General features: G+C 44.4%; 1 protein-coding gene across 1 annotated transcript in view; it reads left to right on the forward strand.

The window, feature by feature from the left end:
- The window catches only part of ogfod3 (2-oxoglutarate and iron dependent oxygenase domain containing 3), a 42,557-nt gene that overhangs the window by 17,804 nt on the left and 1,510 nt on the right, over positions 1-23,243 (forward strand). The window contains exon 8 of the mRNA XM_084938284.1: positions 1,315-1,438. Within this exon, the coding sequence (XP_084794410.1) occupies positions 1,315-1,438 (124 nt within the window). The remainder of the gene's footprint in view (positions 1-1,314; positions 1,439-23,243) is intronic.

Raw genomic sequence — 23,243 nt, forward strand, 5'->3', positions numbered from 1 at the left:
TGAATGCATGCGTGAACGGTTCCACAGCTGTAAATGCTTTTTGGAGCTTTTAAAATCAGTGTTGAGTAAGAATCCATACAATAACTTTGGGAATCCACGGAGTGACGCTCCATAGGCAGACTCTACCGGAGCCTTAGGTTAGTGCTTTTCAAACGTTTTGTCACGGAGGAATACAACAAAGCAAAAGCCAAAGGCATTGTATTGTGAAAGTATTTTGGGAACACATTTGATACATGTGAAACCAGCAGCATTAGCTAGGCTTATATGATAGTTTTTTCTCCCTCTTTTCTTTAGATATATAGAGATTGTACTGTGCTAGTTGTTAGTTTTGGATGATAAAGTAATCCATTCTGCCCGTCTTGAATTTTTGATGCTTGTGCCGGGAATGTGGCGTTTTGCACTGTGATACTTTCCAGCATATGGCTGCTGGCCACTGGGGCTCTCTTTAAGAGTACAGAATTGGCCTCTGCACTGGCAGTAATAATGTCTGTGTGTTGCAGAATCAGGAGCCACACCATTTAGGAACAATTGTGTTCGAAAACCTTCTAATGTGCATATAAAAACTGTAATGCACTCGAGGCAAGCTCCAAAAACACTAGTTTGTACCTCCTTACCATCGCCATTAAAATGAAACAAAACTGACATAACTGATCCTTTTTTTTGTTGTTTTTTTGTCATATTGATAAATTAATTTTTTCACACAGGCTGCTGGTCAGTTTATAGTCCTCTGTTGGGGCGAGGATCAGAATCAGAATATAATTTATTAATCTTAGATTGATAGACTGATAGGTCTACAGCGCTGTTTCTCAAGGACAAACAAAGGAGAAAAAATGTTTTACTAAGCGCAGTGTCACTCGTCCTTTCTTCTTTTTCTTTCTAGCTGCTCCCTTTAGGAGTCGCCATAGTGAACACTGCACTAGCTCTAATTCAAAAATCAAGCCAGCAGTCAGAAATATTCTGCTTGTGTTTTTTACCCGTCAGCTCATGATGATGGAGCGGTGCTGCTGCTCCACATGAACACATTCAATTTTAAAGCATGCAGAAGTTTGGGAATGAACTTGTGACACGTGTGTGTTGTGAGTGTTGGTTGAATATGGAGATGAGACATGAAATTATAGCGGGGCAGATTCGATTGACTCTGAGTCTTATTATAATGCTAATATAATTGTGATGCATCAGTGGAAAAATGAGCTAAAAAAAACAGTGTGATCGCTGATGCCCAACACCATCATCCATCAACACAACCTTGATTGGACTACCAGCGCAGGGTTCAGCTCTCAACTCGTGCTTTCCTCCTCTCTCCCTGTCTGCCAGGTGACCTATGGCTCTTTCGACTACACCTCCCTCCTGTACCTGTCTGACTACGGCTCTGACTTCACTGGAGGTAGATTTGTCTTCATGGACCAGAATGGCAACCGGACTGTGGAACCACGGGCAGGTATTAGAAGCTGAATCTACCTAACACACGTTCTTCTTTAGCTTTAAGCCTTTTTTTAATGCTTGACCTGCTTAAAGACAGGATGGTGTAAACGCAGGCCGTCGACGTTAACACCTGATAGCTGTTTTTGTTCTCATAAGCCTAAAAGTTAAAGTAAATTATGTGAGACAGATAAATGATTTCATTATCACAGCAGAGTTTAAAATTATAATTGCTGAGCTGCATTAGGGAGCCTGGAGGTGGTTTTAGCACACTAATATGTGCAGCAAAGTGGGCGTAATCCTCTGTAAGTGGGTAATCAGCAGCACAGACTGTAGCACAGTGCGCATGCAGGGGATTTGGTTTTTTATTGAGCTTTTAGGACCTAAAAAGTTAGAAGTAACTACACGTGGTCTTTTTTTAGAAGTAACGTGATCTGTCAGTATGATCTGTCTGTGTCAACACTTCACATTAAGGAAAGAAAATGGGCAACACTATAAGCAAATGAACACCTTGAAGACTGAAGCAGAAAAGCCTAGAGGGGCATCTGCTTTTCAGACATTTTAAAGCAGAGGAGTTGAATCCGTCCTCAGGGGGAGCATGCAGGAAATCTGGAAAGTTTCCAAGCTGGTCACTTTAAAGGAATGTGACACAACATGTAAACCTGTTTTATTTATATACTGAATTGGATGATATTGAAAGTGAGCAATAAATTGTTCTTCCTGTTTAACATATGGCACGCCATGCTTTATAAAGAGTGATTGGATTCTTTTTCTAGTTATAGATCTAACATGGCTTTTTAAAAAAATCACATTTATTTAATTATTTCTGTTGTCCATTAAGTCTAAATGTAATGTCTGCGCTTTCTGGGGTGAAATACTGGTTACCTCACATTTTGCTCTGTCAATACTTAATAGAGGCTCTCCAATATACAGACACACTTAAGATACTTGCTTTTAAGAAGAGAGTAAAGATGTAAGACAGAAGTAATTATCAAATATCAATAAGGAATTATTATTAAATAGATAATAACTGAGTCGTTGGTAATGTGCACCTTTTTTACTTTTCCTTATTTTTGTCATATTAAAATTGTGGATGCTTCCAGGCAGAGTGAACAACATCCACCTGCCACACTGACAGCTTTAAGATGTAGCACAGTTTACAGGGGGCACAAATATTAAAACAAATGGCAAATATCTCCTGTCTTCTGTAATATATGCACTGTTGCACAGCCAGCAGACATGGAGCGCTGTTAAATGATCCTTTTTTGGTTTCTTTATCGGAAAAAGTTTGGCTTAAAGGGAGAGGAGCTGAAACGGCTCATTTCAGGGGATGGATCAACTGAGGGGCTATCTATCATATAAATAAAATGATTGTGATTAAGTTATGTGGAGTCCAGGGATAAAAATATGAAGCTTTAGGAAGAATAATAGGACCACTTCAATCATTTATTATCCACAAATCTGTCCACATGATTCGTAACGAAGTGTAACTAAGCGTAACTAAGCGCTCCATCAGGACTAAAACGTGTGTAAATAAGAAAAACTGAACAGATGACAGCAGCAGTTTGTTTTCTTAAACTGAACTAAGAAGAGGAAAAAATATGAGAACACTTTGCTGACGTTTGATTTTTGGAAACTGGTTTTTGGTAATAAAAAGCAGCAAGTCAAAATATTAGGGATATCCACGCTCATATGGTGACTTCATGTTTTAAACTTTGTAGGTTGCGCATTCATCACTGTAACAGTAGATATATCACAGAAAATAAAGAAAACTATAATAGCTCCCCTTCAGTGTAAAAAGGTCGTCACTGAAGAAAATCTGAAAGATAAACTCAAAAGCTTTGTGTGTCGTATAGATACGATAAGATAAGATAAGATAAAACTTTATTAATCCCCAGTGTTGGGTAAGTTACTTTAAATTAGTAACTTAGTTACATTACTAGTTACTTCTATCAAAAGTAACTCAGTTACTTCAAGTTACTCGTTACTTTCAGAGTAACTAGTTACTAGGGAAAGTAACTTTGGTTTTACTCAGAATTCTCTTGTTAATGTGTTGCTTCCGTAACTGGATACCCAGCAAGATTACCAGTCTTCTAGCTTGCTTACTTGCCACAAGTGCACTGTGCCACCTACCAATAGAAAGGAAAAAATAATGTGCACATTTCCACGAGAGAAATCCCACGCCTGATTCTATCCTAGCCTGCTTTTTACATCCAACACAAAAACTGCAGTTGTGGTGCTTTCGATTGTACTCAGAACTCGGAAATTCTGCCTTCTGAATAGGAAGATGTAGGTAACACCAGACTGCAGATGAGCTGCATACAGAGCTGGACTGGGACAAAAAAATCGTCCCGGGCATTTTGACTAGACCATTATAGGAAAAATCATAAAGCCTTTGAATGAAAATAAACACTGTTGTGACAGTGATGTACACTGTTCTGATGGTATATATGTATCAATCTATCAATTGTTTGTTGTAAGACTCAGATAATTATTTTTTTAAAAGTGAGACATTTTAAATGAGAATAAGAAAGTATTTCCTTGTGCCCCCCTTTCCCTTTTAATGCCCTACATGGACCCCTGGCAACACTTTGCTAGACCCGCCCCTGCACAGTTACCAGCTGTCAGCTACTTAGAAAAGGATCCTGGTGTTATTTGTCTCTCAGAAACAGTTCATAACTTCTCTTCAACTCATTCATGTTAACTAAAAGGTAAACCTGTTTCTCCATCACAGCTCTGATGATTCAGTAAGGACATCTCCTGGTTTCATCTTCATGTTTCCCTCTCACCACATAACCAAACCGATATCATGACCAGCAGGTTTACAGCTGTGGCTCCAGCAAACATCAGCTGATACTAGAAATTAATATTAAATAAATTCTAACAACAGCTGATCAAGCTTAAAAGTGCTGCTGTTGTTTAACGTGACATCCGGTGGTTTCCTCTTTCTGGCGCAAAGTGGGCGATAAATAAACAAGAGAGAAAAGCCGATCAGCTGATCATTGATCAGTTTCATGATTGAAGTAGAAACAGGAGAGGGAGGGTGAGAGGATGAGAAGAGGCAGCTGTGCAGCGTAAACACAGAATAACTCCAGCTTTGTGTATTTTTCATTGTAGCTTAAGTCCGGGACAAACTGTGTTCCTTTTCACCTCAATACGAAACGCGTAATATTTTCTCTGAATACGAGACGATTCCGTTTTTTACGGGAAGGTTGGCAACTCTAATAATTAACCTTATGAACAAAATAAAGTTCAACATCAGTAACATAGCACCCACCCAGCTGTATAGAAACTCCATCATGCTAGCTAGTACGCAGTACGAAAAAGTCAGCATAACGAAAATAAACTCCACCTAAACTTGGTTTATATCTGACCCAGATGGACTGCAGGTTATAACTTCTTACCTGAAGTTCAGTTCACCTGACACTCTCGGACCAGCGGCCGCTTCGGGTCTCTCCTCTTGCCTCCCTTTTCCTTCATCCACCTGCTGCCTCCACCACTTGCTAATGTTATTGAATCTGTGGAAGCTCCGCGATAGCCACCACACGAAGTAACGAATAACGAGCCTATCTAAATCCCAGTAACGAGTAACGCGTTCCTGGTTTTGGCATAATAACTAGTTACCGTGCTCGTTACCACAATAATAACGTAGTTACTGTAACGCGTTACTTAATAACGCGTTAGTCCCAACACTGTTAATCCCTCGGGTGGGTTCCTCTGGGAAATTCTGTTTCCTAAAGCACAGCACCGACAGAAGTTACAGTTACAGAATATTATATATATATATACACACACACACACACACATATATATAAATACAGAGACATATATAAATAAAATATACGAAGGGGATAAATAGAATAAATAGGAATAAAAATAAAAATACAAGTGAATTGCACATTTCAAGTATTGAGGTCTATTGCACCATTGACTATTAACAAAAGTATTGCACAAAAGGTATTGCACAGTGAGGTGAAGAGGCACTACAGCTTAGTTGTTCCCCCCTCCTTTGTCCTCCTGTTTCCCCTCCCTCTCCCCTCCAGAGAGGAGTTAAACAGTTTGATGGCGTGTGGGACAAAGGAGTTTTTAAGTCTGTTAGTTCTTGTCTTGGGGAGAAGCAACCTGTCACTGAACAGACTCTTCTAGTTGTTAATGGCCGTGTGCAGAGGATGCCCAGCATTGTTCATAATGTCCAGCAGTTTTTTTTAGTGTCCTTTTCTCTGCCACTGTCACCAGAGTGTCCAGCTTCATGCCGACCACAGAGCCAGCCTTCCTGATCAGTTTCTCCAGCCTGGATGAGTCCTTCTTTGCTGTGCTGCTCCCCCAGCACACCACAGCATAGAAAAGTACTCCAGCAACCACTGACTGGTAAAACATCCTCAGGAGCTTCCTGCAGATGTTAAAAGACCTCAGCCTCCTGAGGAAGTACAGTCGGCTTTGGGCTTTTTTATACAGGTGCTCTGTGTTGCATGACCAGTCCAGTTTATTGTCCACCCACAGCCCGAGGTACTTGTACTTGTTGACCACCTCCACCTCCTTCCCCTCTATCTGAACCGGCAGTGGACCTTCTCTGGACCTCCCGAAGTCCACAACCAGTTCCTTAGTCTTTGAGGTGTTGAGTTGCAGGTGGTTTGTGTGACTCCATGCGACAAAGTTCCTCACCAGACTTCTGTACTCCTCTTCCTGATCATCCCAGATACACCCCATGATGGCCGTGTCGTCTGCAAACTTCTGAATATGGCATAATTCAGAGTTGTAGCAGAAGTCAGAGGTGTACAGGGTGAAGAGAAGAGGGGACAGCACAGTTCCCTGTGGTGCTCCTGTGCTGCTGACCACAGTGTCAGACGTGATGTCCTTCAGCCTGACGTACTGTGGTCTGTCGGTGAGGTAGTCGGAGATCCAAGCCACCAGGCAGGGGTCCACCTCCATCCTGTTCAGTTTTTCCTGAAGCAGACAAGGCCGGATGGTATTAAAGGCACTGGAAAAGTCCAGAAACAGGATCCTGACCGTGCCTTTTCCCCCATCCAGGTGTGAGTGGGCTCTGTGTAGGAGGTACAGGATGGCATCCTCCACTCCGACATCCGCCTTGTATGCAAACTGTAGTGGGTCCTGGGCATGTTGTACCTGTGGTCGGAGGAGGTTGAGGAAGAGCCGCTCTAGAGTCTTCATAAGATGTGACGTCAGTGCCACCGGTCGGAAGTCATTCAGCTCATTGGGCCGGTTCCTTTTGGGGACCGGGACGATGCAGGATGTCTTCCATAGGGCGGGCACTCTCCCCAGTCGCAGACTGAGGTTGAAGACTCGTTGTAGCGGCTCCCCAAGTTCAGCAGCACACGCCTTTAGCATCCTAGGACACACCTTGTCTGGGCCTGCTGCCTTTCTGGGGCGAAGCTTCCTCAGTTGTCTCCTGACCTGATCCACTGTGACACTGGGAGATGTTTGGGAGGAGGGGGGGGGAGAAGATGTCTTGCTGCTGAGAGAGGGATTGGAGGAGGGGGGTGTCATAGTGTCAGGAAGGGGGGGAAGCGAGGGAGGTAGGAGAGTGGGGAGAGGACTCTGTAGTAAAGGTGAGGGTGAGGGTGGGGGGGTTGTGGGCTGGTCAAACCTGTTGAAGAAGTTGTTGAGTTTGTTTGCCTTCTCCACAGTCCCCCCCACTGTGCTTTTCTTGGTGTTGTGGCCTGTGATGGTTTTCACACCATTCCAGACCTCCCTCATATTGTTCCTCTCCAACTTCTGCTCCACCTTCCTCCTGTAGGTGTCCTTTGCTTCCCTCAGGCAGCGTTTCACCTCCTGCTGTGCTGCTTTCATCTCCTCCTTCACTTTGCTCCTGAAAGCCGCCTTCTTCATGTTGAGGACAGCTTTGACTTCCTGTGTTACCCACGGTTTGTTATTAGGATAACACCGTACTGTCTTAGCAGGGGCGACTGTGTCCACACAAAAGTTGAGGTAGTCTGTAAGACAGTGTGTCGCCCCCTCTATGTCCTCACCATGTGGGCTCAGAAGCACATCCCAGTCTGTGGTGTCATAGCAGTCTCTCAGAGCATCCTCCTTTTCTGGGGTCCATCTCCGGATGGAGCGCGTTGTGACAGGCTGCCTTTGGACGAGGGGTGTGTATTGTGGCTGTAGGTAAACCAGGTTGTGGTCTGACTTCCCTAGTGGGGGGAGGGGGGTGGCTCTGTATGCATCTCTCACATTGGCATACAGTAGGTCAATTGTCCTGTTGCTCCTTGTGGGACAATTCACAAACTGCTGAAAAGCAGCCAGAGTAGAATCCAGTGTGGCATGATTAAAGTCTCCAGATATAATAATGAAAGCCTCGGGGTTTTGTGTCTGAAGTCTTGCTGTGACTGTGTGTATTTTCTCACAGGCAGCTGTTGCGTCGGCCCTCAGAGGGATGTAAACACACACACAGATCACATGACTGAACTCCCGAGGTAGATAATATGGCCGCAAGCTAACAGCTAGCAGCTCCAGGTCCGGACGGCATACCGAAACTTTAACGGAGACGTGTCCAGGGTTACAGTATCTGTTGTTAACGTAGACAATGAGTCCCCCACCTCTGCTTTTTCCGCTGGCCTGCGTGTCCCTATCGGCTCTCACGGATGTGAAACCGCATAGGTCTACGTTAGCCTGTGGCGTTAGCTCGGTTAGCCAGTATAGTCTGCTGATCGTGGAGGCCTCACTGTGGGGGAAGAAAAGAGGTGACGCTCCAAAGTGTCATGGTTTGTAATATTTGTGTGACCTAGCTTTTGTGCAAAAAGTGTGACAAGAACTCGGGGCAGCTTCCTTCTCGGCTCATATTCCCCCACGTACGGCATTACTCCTGAACGATTCTGTATGGGAAACATCGCCTGAGGCGTTTTCCTTCTTCCTCAAAGTAAAACTTCCTCTCGATTACTTCTGACAGCAAACCATCCCAGACTGCCTCCGCTCACCTTGTCCCTTCTTGAACTTCTTTCTTCACCACTTTTTGCTCTCTCCCTTTATCTCCCCACTGTCCATCATCTCGTGCCATTTACACCAAGTCTTCTGCCACTTTTAATCAAAAGCAATTCAGAAATAGGATATTTTACTACTTCTCTTACCTTAAATGCTTTTTTTTGTGTGCCTTTTTTCACCTCCATTTAATCTCTGCTACCTCTCGCTCATGTGTCATACTCAGTGAGCTGCAGTGAAGGATCCTGGGCTGCTGACACTGTCTTGGACATCGACTGAAGGACGTATGATAATAAAGAGTGACTGCAGCGTGTCTGCCTTCTAGTCTCCTGTGACGGGTTTAGGTGAATAGCTCAGCTGTCTTGTATCGGCGAGGTGAGAATAACCTCCAGACAGCAAAGAGGGCGACATGAGCAGGATTTTTAAACCCAGTGAACATTGCAGGAGGAAGAGGAAGGTGGGGAAGAGGGTCATGGAACAGTGAACTAGGAAAAGTACAGTCTGTCCCCTTGATAGATTTTTAAATGCTTGGCAATCTGTAAAGCTGGTAAATCCTAACCTGCTATGTGTGTGCGTCGAGTAGTAGACATGATACAGGCTCATTCATAATGCATCAACATCCCATCATTTTATTTTCTCCACTAAAATCCACCATCACCTCATCAAGAAACTGTTTGGGATGGATCCCGGGTAGCTCACTGACATGTTTTGACTTGATAAGAGTCTGATCCTCATATCTGGATGGATGATTAGTTTGCCGAGATAATCATGTCTCTTCAAGGCGACTGCAATGAACAAGGTGTAATTATAACACCAGGAAGACAATCAGGACTTTGTCAGAGAGTGCAACAGTCAAGGATGCAATGACAACGAGCAGTAGGGGGACAGAGGTGGAGGTGTTCAGACTGCAGAGGAAAAAGTGGAGGATTAGATGAGATGATGGATAGATTTGTGGAATGTGAAAAGTGCCCCCGATAGGGCAAGAAGGTAGGTCAGACACAGAAAATGGCTGGGAGACAGATAAAGAGTAAATACAGTGTGTGATGGCGTGAGAGATATGGTGTTTGGCTGGGAATGGCAGATACAAACAGGGTAATAAAAGGACAGAGCGAAAAAGACACGTCTACCAGTTGGAGGAGCCAGCAGCTCCAGCTGCTTGGATAACCACGGGGGAATTAGATAACCTCAGCTGGGCAGACACCTTAAAACGGCCGGTCTGACCTTGCCCGCTGTGCTTGTACAGACACACACAGTGTATGGAGTGAAAATATGTGCATTAATCTCTCACTCTGAGAAGGTGTGTTGTTTTAAAGATGCTGCTAGTGTGTGTGGGCAAAATCATAGACTGAATGTAAAAGATGAACACAGTCGATATGATGCCTTCAATGTTAGTCAGAAATGACCGTATGTGGAAGATCAGCTCGCAGTGTTACAGGAAGTTGTAGGATTCTGCAGGTAGTTTAATTAAAGGCACAGGAAGCACAGAGTGACGCCGACTGGCTACTTAAATGTACCTACTACACAACTGCCATAAAGGGAAAGGACACCAAAACCATTTGTTTTGCCAGGGTCTAAACATATATTTCATAGCTGGGCACTTGGGGATCAACTTCCTTTTGTATACAGCCTCAAGTGGCCACTGGAACTTAATTTAAAATCCTTCTAACATTCAAGGTCTTTAATATACAGGCCTCATCTTATTTTAATGACCTCACAGTACCGTGTCATCCCAGTAGAGCAGTTCGCTCTCATACGGTTGGCTTACTTGTGGTTCCGAGGATATTTAAAAGTCGAATGGGAGGCAGAGCCTTCAGCTTTCAGGCCCCTCTTCTGTGCTGCCAGTTTGGATTCGGGAGACAGACACCCTCTGTACGTTTAAGATTAGGCTTCAAACTTTCCTTGTCGATAAAGCTTATAGTTAGGGCGACACTAAATCCTCCCTTTGTTATGCTGCAATAGGCGTAGGCTGCTGGGAGCTTCACTAAGCGTTTCTTCTTCACCCACATTTTTTTTTCTCCATCCACTGTGCGTTTACGCACCACTCTGCATTTAATTATTAGTTATTATTAATCTCTGGCTCTATACAAGAGCATGTCTTTTGTCCAGTCTTCCTCCCCTCACTCCCAGCAGCAGATGACTGCCCTTCCCTGAGCCTGGGTTCATTGGAAGTTTCTTCCTGTTCAAAGGGAGTTTTTCCTTTTCACTGTCGCCAAGTGCTTGTTTATAGCGAGTCTTTGATTGTTGTATTATTGTAAGGTTTTTATCTTACAATATAAAGTGACTGTTGTTGTGAATTGGCGATATATAACTATTACTGAATTGAATTGAACTGAACTGAACTGAACTGAAGAAACTGTAGACTTTTAGCATGTCTGCACTCGGTTGATTTTTCATCTCTGGAGGCTGCCACTTGGTTAAAGTGAGAATTATTTATAGAATTAAGAGGTAAAAGAGTCCTTGAATTTTGTATAAAATTTGGTTCCTCATGTTTCATCACAGACAGAATGATTAACATCAACGTAACAGTGGCTGGATCCCACACTTCTCATTTCTGTAGCTGTTTGTTAGACTCCTGTCTAATGCTCATTTCTTTTCAATGACAAACAGATTTTGTGTTAAGATGCTTTCATGCCTGCAGCACTGCCCTACAGTTTTCTACAGGTGGATGTGAGAAAGCAAGTTAGCTTTTAGCCTCCCAGCTCTGGAATCCAAAGTCAGTGTGGATTAAGACTGCAGAGATGTGAGAATAGCACAACTAACTGACCAGAGAATTCACAGTAATTGTTTGTGCATTGTGCGTCATGCGTCCTGCTGCATGCCCTCCACTTGTCTAGTCAGAGCTCGCCTGAAGAGGATTTTCTCCTTCTTGTTCTACAAATGACGGGAAACAGCTTTGGATGACATCTGTACTTGATTCTTGTGAAATCATTTATGACTTTAGTATCGAGTGTAAGCCTGTATAAATGTATTGAGAGCTCGAGTTCCATGCATTTTCTTCCCATTGAGCTTTGCGGTGCGTTGAAGCCTATCCTGGCTGTCACTGGATGGGAGCTGAAGTGAAGCCTGGACAGGTTGTCAGTCTATCACACAGCTAACACACACCGACAGACAGCCAGTGGTGAGACGCCCAAATGCTACTGAAAATGTCCAGAATAATTTCACAGTGAATAAAACAAGAACATTTTGCAGCTCTGTTCTTGTCTGAAGCTCACGGTGATAACACTCTCAGAGTGATAATGCTAATAAGATGATGTTTAGCAGGCATACATTTTCCAGCACTCGCCATCTTAAGCTGTATCCAGTTATCGTTAAAAGAAAAGAGTGAAACGGATCTGCTTAAGCTGCTCTTTAGACTGACGCATGGTGACAAATGGAAAGCGACCACACTCCTTTCAGCCTTCTCAAGGGTTTTAAATTGAAGTCAGTCACAATGTAATCCAGGTAATTGCATCTGGGAGCACATTTTTCTGTCCTGTCTGCTCAAGCTTAATGTGATCTATCTTTATCTTACTTTTATCCCTTTCATCTCTGGTTACACCAAACACCCTCTTTAATTCTTCCCCAGCTGATTAATTATAAGGCTATGGGAGTAATAAATTGACTGGACATTGTGTCAATGTGCCACGCACCTTGTGACTGTGCCGGCAGTCTAAAGAGGCGTTTCGCTCCAGCAGGCGATTTTGTTATCGGCACTGGATGAGTCATGCGTTGTTTAGCATCTTGTTAGAATTGTGCACTCATCCCAGTTGGGTCTGTGAAGTTCAAGAGCTCATTAAGTGCTAATCAGCAGCATGTGGCTGTTTTTTATTATTAAAAACAAAAACAGTCTGGTGGCGTTACTTGAAGCATTTCATGCTGATCACTATTATGCATCGTAGTACCTCTGTGATGGTATTAATTGGATCTTCTTTTTTTTTTTTTTAAGTCTCTTATTAGCAGGTCCAAGAGAGACGGCAGTGTTTCTGCAGGTTTTTTCTCCTACTGTCTCAAGTGTTATGACATACTTTTTTTTCTGTTCACTTCCCGTTGATGGCGTTTACATTTATCTAGAAGACATTTTTGTACGTGGTCGTTGTTTCTCTGAATGTTTAACCGTGTTTGATTCTCAAGGCAAATTCGTTCATTTGAATAATACACAACAAAAGAAAAAAATTCATCATGGTGCACATAATCACTTTATGAGACTCCAAAATGCAGATTTCACTGTGATGTTAAAAAATAAACGTGTATTCAGGGAAAATGTTTGACTTTGCATGCCCTTATATGGCATCAAACTTTTGATCCTAATGACTGGATACCCACAGATAACGGAGAATTTCCTAAACACAGTCAAAAGTAAGAATCACCTAAAAAAAACATTTTACAAACTATTAGTAGAAGTAAATCTTATGTGGAAATTTTAACAGTTTATTACTGTATTTTTAGGGGTGGGTTTCAATAATCGATTTATCGATTAAAATCGGTTTTAGTTTGAATAAAGCGATATCGATTCATTAAAATCCTGAATTGATTTTTAAATATAAATGTATTTTGCCAGAAACCCAAAATCTCAGGTTAAACCTCACAAAACTATTTCACCAACCACCAAACAACTAAAACAGCAAACGTGAGTAGGTAAACGGATTCCGCAAAAAGAAATAAACACAAAGCGCAGACTCGACACATCAGAATCAGTGAGATGTCTGCTTTCTCACCCGACGGCATGTACACGGACACACCGCCGGGGCTGAAAGCCGACAGCTCACTGATTCTGATGCGGCGGATCAGCGCTTTGTGTTTACGTCTTTTTTTGCACTAGATTCTGAAGCTGCAGGTTTAATCACTCTCCAACCAAAATTGACTGAACCAGCAGCAAAAGAAGGTCAAATCTAAGCTTCACATTTCACTTCACATAAACATCATCACGAATTCCCTTTTACTTTTGCTGTTTTGCTTCCACCACGATAAGAAGCTCTCACACAGCTCTCACAAGTGTCAGTACTGATAAATGATCAGAATTATAATATTTTTGACAAAATTTCCCCGAATCGAATCGAATTTAAATCGTGGATCAAATCAAATCAATTCTAGAAATCAGGGACGATACCCAGCCCCGTGTCTTTTAGAAGCACAAGTAGTAGCGCTTATACTGCCTGTTTAAAATCAACCAAAAGCACTTCAGTGGGATTCAGATGTTTAAGATATAATAAGGATCTGATTATTTCAAGTGTTCTGATACATAAAAGCTTGGAATTTAAAGGTCTGCTTTTTTAAAATTTCACTAACCAATGGTAGATACCAAACCTTGAACTTACCACTACTACATCATGTCGGCTATCTGCCAAACACAGAGCCCACGCACTGTTTCATCTGCATATTGAAAATAACTCACTTTAGCTTTACTACTTAAGTCTTTTTCTTCCTTGTCCTAAAAAGATGAGCATGTCTTGTTTCACACATCCATCCATCCATCTTCATCCGCTTTATCCGAGGCCGGGTCGCGGGGGCAGCAGCCTAAGCAAAGAGGCCCAGACCTCCCTCTCCCCAGCCACCTCCTCCAGCTTATCCGGGGAAACACCAAGGCGTTCCCAGGCCAGCCGAGAGATATAATCTCTCCAGCGTGTCCTGGGTCTGCCCCGGGGCCTCCTCCCGGTGGCACATGCCTGGAACACCTCACCCAGGAGGCGCCCAGGGGGCATCCTTGTCAGATGCCCGAACCACCTCAGCTGGCTCCTTTCGATGTGGAGCAGCAGCGGCTCTACTCTGAGCCCCTCCCGGATGGCCGAACTTCTCACCCTATCTCTAAGGGAGAGGCCAGCCACCCTTCGGAGGAAGCTCATTTCCGCCGCTTGTATCCGCGATCTCGTTCTTTCAGTCACTACCCACAGCTCGTGGCCATAGGTGAGGGTAGGGACGTAGATCGACCGGTAAATTGAGAGCTTCGCTTTTACACTCAGCTCCCTCTTCACCACGACGGACCGGTGCAGCGTCTGCATTACTGCAGCTGCAGCCCCAATCCATCTGTCGATCTCCGGCTCCCTTCTCCCATCACTCGCGAACAAGACCCCGAGATACTTGAACTCCTCCACTTGGGGCAGGAACTCATCCCCGACCCGGAGTGGGCACTCCACCCTTTTCCGGCTGAGAACCACGGCCTCAGATTTGGAGGTGCTGATCCTCATTCCCGCTGCTTCACACTCTGCTGCGAACCGTTCCAGTGCGAGCTGGAGGCCCTCACCCGATGAAGCCAACAGAACCACATCATCTGCAAAAATCAGAGATGAGATTCTGAGGCCACCAAAGCGAAAGCCCTCCGCCACTTGGCTGCGCCTAGAAATCCTGTCCATAAAAATTATGAACAGAACCGGAGACAAAGGGCAGCCCTGGCGGAGCCCATCACCCACCGGGAACGAGTCCGACTTATTGCCGGCAATGTGAACCAAGCTCTTGCAACGGTTGTATAGGGGTCGAATGGCCCGTAGCAATGGGCCAGACACCCCATACTCCCGCAACACCTCCCACAGGACACCCCGAGGGACACGGTCGAATGCCTTCTCCAAGTCCACAAAACACATGTAGACTGGTTGGGCAAACTCCCATGCACCCTCAAGTATCCTCGAGAGGATAAAGAGCTGGTCCAGTGTTCCGCGACCAGGACGAAAACCGCATTGTTCCACCTGTATCCGAGGTTCGACTAGCGGACGAACTCTCCTTTCCAGCACCCTGGCATAGACTTTCCCAGGGAGGCTGAGGAGTGTGATCCCCCTGTAGTTGGAACACACCCTCCGGTCCCCCTTCTTAAAGATGGGGACCACCACCCCGGTCTGCCAGTCCACAGGTACTGCCCCTGATCTCCACGCAACATTGCAGAGGCGTGTCAACCAGGACAGCCCTACAACGTCCAGAGCCTTCAGGAACTCGGGGCGGACCTCATCAACACCAGGGGCTCTGCCACCAAGGAGTTGTTTAACTGCCTCAGTGACCTCGCCCCCGGAAATTGGCGGGTCATTCCCCTCATCCCCAGACTCTGCTTCCTCCTCGGAAGACGTGTCAGTGGGATTAAGGAGGTCCTCGAAGTATTCCTTCCACCGCCTGACAATTTTCTCAGTCAACGTCAGCAGCGCTCCGCCAGCACTATACACAGTGCAGGTAGAGCATCGCTTTCCCCTCCTGAGACGCCTGACGGTTTGCCAGAATCTCTTCAAGGCAGTCCGAAAGTCTTTTTCCATGGCCTCTCCGAACTCCTCCCACACCCGAGTTTTTGCTTCAGCCACTGCCCGAGCCGCATTCCGCTTGGCCTGTCGATACCTGTCGGCTGCCTCCGGAGTCCCACAGGCTAACCAAGCCCGATAGGACTCCTTCTTCAGCCTGGTGGCTCCCTTCACCTCTGGTGTCCACCATTTGGTTCGGGAATTACCACCACGGCAGGCACCAACCACCCTGCGGCCGCAGCTCAATGCAGCAGCTTCGGCAATGGAGACGCTGAACATGGTCCATTCGGACTCAATGTCCCCAGTCTCCCTCGGAATGCTGTTGAAGCTCTGCCGGAGGTGTGCGTTGAAGATCTCGCGGACTGGGGCCTCTGCTAGACGTTCCCAGCACACCCTCACTACGCGTTTAGGTGCACCAGGTCTGTCCAGCGTCCTCCCCCGCCACCTGATCCAACTCACCACCAGGTGGTGATCAGTTGACAGCTCAGCCCCTCTCTTTACCCGAGTGTCCAGAACATATGGTCGCAGGTCTGGTGATAAGATTACAAAATTGATCATCGACCTACGGCCTAGAGCGTCCTGGTGCCACGTGCACTTATGGACACTCTTATGTTCGAACAGGGTGTTCGTTATGGCCAAACTGTGATTAGCACAGAAGTCCAATAACAAAGCACCGCTCAGGTTCAGATCAGGGAGGCCGTTCCTCCCAATCACGCCCCTCCAGGTCTCGCTGTCGTTACCCACGTGAGCATTGAAGTCTCCCAGCAGGACAACAGAGTCTCCAGGTGGAGCACCTTCCAGCACCCCCCCCAGGGACTCTAAGAAGGCTGGGTACTCCGAACTGCCACTTGGCGCATAAGCGCAGATGACAGTCAGGACCCGTTCCCCGACCCTAAGGCGCAGGGAACAAACCCTCTCATCCACCGGGAAAAACCCCAACGTACCGGCAGCAAGCCGAGGGGATATTAGAATACCCACCCCAGCCCGCCGCCTCTCACCAGGGGCAACTCCAGACTGAGACAGAGTCCAGCCCCTCTCCAGGAGACTGGTTCCAGAGCCCAAGCCATGCGTAGAGGTGAGCCCGACTATATCTAGCCGGTACCTCTCAACCTCACGCACTAACTCAGGCTCCTTCCCCACCAGAGAGGTGACATTCCATGTCCCTATTGCCAGTCTTGGCAGCCGGGGGTCAGTCCGCCAGGGCCTCCGCTCCTGGCCGCCACCCGGCACACAATGCACCCGACCCCTATGGCGCCTCCTGCGGGTGGTGGGCCTGCGGGAGGATGGGCCCATGTCTCCTCTTCGGGCTGTGCCCGGCCGGGCCCCATGGACTAAGGCCCGGCCACCAGACGCTCACCCTCGGGCACCCTCCCCGGGCCTGACTCCAGGGCGGGGCCCCGGTAACCCTATCCCGGGCAGGGTAAACTGTTCCCTCGATGTTCTTTTCATAAGGGTCTTCTGAATCGCTCTTTGTCTGGTCCCTCACCCAGGACCAATTTGCCATGGGAGACCCTACCAGGGGGCAAAAGCCCCCAGACAACATAGCCCCTGGGATCCCTGGGACACACAAACCCCTCCACCACGATAAGGTAGCGATTCAAGGAGGAGATTCCTGCTTCAAAAAGCACACATCACCAGGGAAAAGTGCGCTAACATTAGTTTGAAGGCTAGATGCCTAGTTTGCTGCTTGGTTGCAGCGCATTAAACTCCATGTAAACAAAGCTGCAGCTCTCACTGAGGTCTAGTTGGAGGCGTGTGGTCCTTACTTTCTCACTCCATCCATCAAAAATTAATCACAGTTTCTCTCGCTCTGCTACCGGACCGCAGCCTGCTGTCAGTCAAACACTGACATGATGCTCAGTTGTTGACGTACAAGAGAAGCAAACTAGTTCCCAAACCACTTTTCCATGAAATAATAAAAAAAACAATTTTTTTCACTTGACTTTAAAATTATATACATTGGACTTTTCTATTATATAAAATTAAAGAATTAAAAAAATCATACAGTGTACTACAAAATATCAATGCTATACATTATTAAGTACATATTATATTCAGCAATGGGGGTGTCTGGCCCATTGCTACGGGCCATTCAATCCCTATACAACCATTGCAAGAGCTTGGTCCGCATAGCCGGCAATAAGTCTGACTTGGTCCTGGTGGGTGATGGGCTCCGCCAGGGCTGCCCTTTGTCACTGATTCTGTTCATAATTTTTACGGACAGAATTTCTAGGCGCAGCCAAGTGGCGGAAGGCTTTCACTTCGGTGGTCTCAGGATCTCATCTCTGATTTTTGCAGATGATGTGGTTCTGTTGGCTTCATCAGGTGACGGCCTCCAGCTCGCACTAGTTCGGCCATTCAGGAAGGGCTCAGAGTAGAGCCGCTGCTCCTCCACATCGTACGGAGCCAGTTGAGGTGGTTCGGGCATCTGACAGGGATGCCCCCTGGGCGCCTCCTGGGCGAGGTTTTCCGGGCATGTCCGACAGTGAGGAGGCCCCGGGGCAGACCCAGGACACGCTGGAGAGATTATATCTCTTGGCTGGCCTGGGAACACCTTGGTGTTCACCCGGATAAGCTGGAGGAGGTGGCTGGGGAGAGGGCGGTCTGGACTTCTCTGCTTGGGCTGCTGCCCCTGCGACCCGGCCCCGGATAAGCGGAAGAAAATGGATGGATGGATATTATATTCAAGAACCAGTGATAAACTAACACAGGAAATAATAAAGGAAGCTGAGATCAAAATAAATTTTACAACAGGGTATTTAAAGAGAGGCAAATCCGTAGATACGCAAGTTAAAAGATTTAGCTCCTGTCATGCTGTGTCACAAAAATCTATCACCTTCTCTCCGGATGCTTCTGACAATCACAATCGGAAATAGAGGACAAGCTTATTAAAGCCATTTGATGGCAGTTGAAGCTCTATGGTTCAGCTTTACTGTTAGACCTGTACTCTTGCTCATCCCGTTGGTGATTATGGGCAAATATTCATGGGTTAATGGCATGACACATGAGTAGCATGAGGCAAAACTTCCCTTATACATTTAATGAAGACAATGTTAAGTGCCACGTCAGAGGTTTAGCAGTGCTGTGTATCCTGTAAATGGTAGCATATTCAAGCTAAACCCAGAATACTCTCAATCTTTAGGAAGTACTATCACTTAAGCGTTAGCTTTGGAGGATAAATTTCCTCCACAGAACTTATTGTTGACCCAGGTGCTTCAAGAATAAGCTCAGGTAGTGGAATTGTTTCTCTAAAGTTTTCTGTTTCATGGGAAAATTTCTATTTAAATCCTTAAATGACAGAAATGTACTGATGCATTACTCCTTTTCATGACACCGCAAAGTGCTAAAATACTATTGGGAAAGACTGCAGGTAAAGCAATAATTACAACATATAGTTTTTCTGTTTTTAAGAAGTAGCAGTTTTGCCTTTTTTCTGCTAATAAACATGTTGTATTTATTATGAAGACCTTTTTAGTTGTGCTTTTAATGAAGAAAGTACTATTTAGACTCTAGCAGACAAGATGATGTGGCTGATATTGTAAGGTAGTTATTAGGTAATTATAGAAGTGGATGTTTTGATGTTACATAATTTTAAAAAAATGCATTACTCGTTGGTCATCAGTATTTTATAGGCTAGAGCAGGAGTGGGCAACCACAGGCCTTAAGGGCCGGTGTCCTGCAGGTTTTAGATGTGTCCTTGATCCAACACAGCTGATTTAAATGGCTAAATTACCTCCTCAACATGTCTTGACGTTCTCCAGAGGTCTGGTAATGAACTAATCATTTGATTCATGTGTGTTGACCAAGAGTGATATCTAAAACCTGCAGGACAACGGCCCTTGAGGCCTGGAGTTGCCCACTCCTGCCCTAGATTAAATACAAAATTTATTTTTTAAATGATAATTTTATTGTAGAAAAAAGAATGAAGTGAAGTAGGCTAAAAGAAAAAGAAAACAAAAAGAAACAAAGTCAGTAATATCTATCACTGTGGAAAGAGTTACAAAACCATTTCTAAGGCTTTGGGACTCCACTGAACCACAAAGAGCCATTATCCACACAACGACATCTAAAGAACTCCACGGCTAACTTGTCAAAGTTTGTGATTCAACAGTAAGAAAGAGGCTGGGCGAAAATGGCCTCCATGTGAGAGATCCAAGGAGAAACCCACTGTTAACCAAACGGAAAACAAAGTCTCACATTTGCCACAAAACATCATTGGAAGGTTTGAGTCCCGTTCCATCTGGTGTAAAACTAACTAAAAAGATCATACCAACAGTCAAACGTGGTGGAAGTTATGTGGCTGCTTTGCTTCTTCAGGACCTGGATGACTTGCTGTAACTGACTGAACCTGACTTCTACCAGAAAACCCTGAAAGCCCTTCAACTGAAGCAAAATTGGGTTATGCAGCGGGACAATGATCTGAGACACAGCAGCAAGGCCATCTCTGAATGGCTCTAAATGACAAACTGTTGGTTTTGAAGTGGCCCAGTCCAATCTGATTGAGATTCTTTGACATGACCTTCATCAAGCCGTACAAACTCATTGCTAGTTATCTTAAGTGCCCAATTTCAGTTCATGCTGCCAAGGATGGCACTACCAGTTATTAGGGGTAGGGGGCAATTATTTTTTCTCAAAATGCTTTTTTCCCTGCATCTTGAATTACTATTATTATCTTATCTACACTAGAGTATTTATTGTGTTCACGCTTGCGCTTTTTTGTTTAATTCCTTCTCCTTTTTCCCTTATTCTCAGAGTTTGCAGCATAAATTGTGTTGTTATACAGCGAGCACCTCTGATGTCGTCAGCTAATGCTATCCAGGGGGATTCAAACTCTCTTACACAGATACACAAAGACACACAAATGTATAAAGCGCCTGTAAGGGAAATTATAGCAACAGAATGGGGGCTCAGTGATTCCAGCTGTTTATTCATGGCATAAGATAATGAGATATTCTCTTCAAAAGGTTTGAGACACTGTAAGTTTATTAGCAAACCAAGAGTCTGAAAGAATTCTGAATAAAAATCTACAACTGTGGGCTTGCTGCTTAAACTTTCCAAACTGAATGGAAATGTCTTATCTAACACAGAGCACAGGTAAAACAACACTGGCTAGTAACTGGTAGTAGTTCATGAGATGACCTGGTGACGCAGAGCTTCTGATAAGTGAAGAAAATTTATCCCGAGGAAACCTCACCAGACTCAGACTGTTTGTTTATTTAATGAAAAAAAACCTTTTCAGTCAAAGGAAATGCATTTCAGTCCAATAAAGTGAAACCCTAGAATAAGTAAATTGCTACCAACTGCTTGTCTTTGTGTTCGCTTCCCTTATCAATGGTTTTTGACTCCACCATCATTGCAAATACTTTTTTTTTTTTTTTTTTAATAATAGCTTCACCTTATTTACTTTCTTTTTGCAAATGAAAGGAAAATATTACAACCAGACAGAGGGAGGACATGGTTTACCTTGCTTTGCATAATAACTACAAAACAGCAAGTTTGGCTCGAAATAAACATCCAGCTTTTGTGATTGTAGTGAGAGTTTTAGGGGGAGTGTTTGAACTGTTTTAAGGCTTATAAGCTATATTAGGCTAAACCTGGAAGCATGGTTAATAAGCAAGGTATAATCTGTCGAAAGGTTAAAATAATAACAATAATTTTTAAAAAGTGCATACCAACACTTTCAAATTGGATGTTATAGCAGTTTCTCTATGAACAGCATAGCCGTTTAGTAAGCTATCATCAAGTTGATTAAACTTCTGCTTCTATGGTGTTGGTATGGTGTTAGAGTTGGAGTTGTCTCGAGACCCTTACCATTTTACCAGCGAGTTGATATTATTGGCTGATATTAACATTTTGCCGAAATATCGATATCGGAATTTATTAAAACGATCAGCCTTTATTTCAGAATGCCAGATTTTAAAATCACCAAATATCAGTGTTAAAAATCTCTGGTCGGGCTCTACCAGGGACGACTGTCTTCTCAGTGAACAGGTTAAACCAATCGATTGCAAACTACTTCCACTATGTCCCACTTTAGAAGTCAATAATAGTTCACACGCCTCATATTTTAAACATTTTTTATAAATCAACAATATAAAAGAAAATTTCAGTATGCACAAAAGTATCAGCAATTTAATTTTTTATCATATTCATTCAATACAGTTTGACTCCGGGTTTTTAGCCTGGTCACCCAAGCCCAAACTGACATTTTTCTGTCCCCACCCCCACAGTGGGGTTTGTTAAACTAATGAGAAGTGTTTAACCAGAATAACTGCTTATGCTGCCTCTGGTGTGTATACCAAGCTTCGCTAGCTGCGTCCTTTCTTGATGTCTTGCCACTTGATACTCCCTTTAGGCATTTATTTTGGGTTAAGACCAGATACGTATCTGAAAGAAGGTTAGGGAGGCCATAACTTTATATACATGATCAGTAATTCATAAAAACTGAATGTTTGCAGCCAGTTAAATCTCATAAGAATCATTTAAAAAGTTTGCTGACTTTTCACCAGAAAGAGGTTTTAAAAATCTTTTTTCCCCACACGTTTATTTCTAGTACACATGCCCCAAGTTTCATCTACACCTCTACCCAGATTTCTGACACAATCACTTCTCTTACCCTGGCATTGCTCTGTAATGAATGTTAATATGCTAATCATGTGAATGATCAGCCATTAAAAACAAGCAGACGTACCATCATCATCTTTTACTATGACAGTTTAAACCAGTCAACTCGCTTATATGTTTCCTAGGTTGACTGTTGAGATGAGATGTGATCATAATTAAAAAAATTAACATTTTTTGTTAATATTAGTTTGACTTTAAAGTCATCTTCTCATACGCCTTTGAACAGCTTCCAGTGCTGCTGATATAAATCCCTGGAAACGACATTGTGCGTTCTGTGATTTCACCATGATCCAAGTTCAGCGACTCAAGTGTGCACAGAAAGCAAACCTCAGCTTGTGTCAAACTGAAAACACTTTCTTGAAGAGGATCATTGTTGTATTGAATTATGATACAGAGACTACATGTTCTTTTTCCCTCTCTTTCTCTTGTTGAAATGTCCAGTTTCCAGCACAGCACATCACCTAAGTTTTGTAAATAGGAGCATACCTGCTGGGGGGTTTTGGGGGTGGGCGGGGCTTGAGCTGTCAGCGCAGAGTTCTCCTTTAAAGCAGCGGTCCCCAACCCCCGGGCCTTGGACCGGTACCGGTCCGTGAGTCGTTTGGTACCGGGCCACGAGAGTTGAGGCTCAGGTGTGAAATATATAGTTTTCAGGGTTTTTATCAGTTTTCAGCGTTATTTTGTTATCGTTTTTATCGTTTACTCGGTTTTCCTGGGTCTTTTCACGTGTGTTATGAATAAATTTTCTTTTTTTCGGTACCGGTACTAGTTTTATTTTGTTGTATTTATCCGCGACACCTTAAAGGCCGGTCCGTGAAAATATTGTCGGGCATAAACCGGTCCGTGGCGCAAAAAAGGTTGGGGACCGCTGCTTTAAAGCTATGAAGTATCTGTGAAAGAATATTGAGCTGGAATGACCTGCACTGCCGTGTGTGTCTGTGAGCCCCCACGGCTCATGAAAAATGCTACAGGTTTGTGGCCATGACAGCATAATCGTTTCTCACCACCTGCCTCACTGCCAGATTTATCTTCCTGCAACTTCCCCCACTTTCATACAATTTAATTCAGGGGTGTCAA

The sequence above is a fragment of the Perissodus microlepis genome, chromosome 8 (genome assembly GCF_051167445.1).
Source record: "Perissodus microlepis isolate ML-2025 ecotype Zambia chromosome 8, ASM5116744v1, whole genome shotgun sequence".
Classification (NCBI taxonomy): Eukaryota; Metazoa; Chordata; class Actinopteri; order Cichliformes; family Cichlidae; genus Perissodus; species Perissodus microlepis.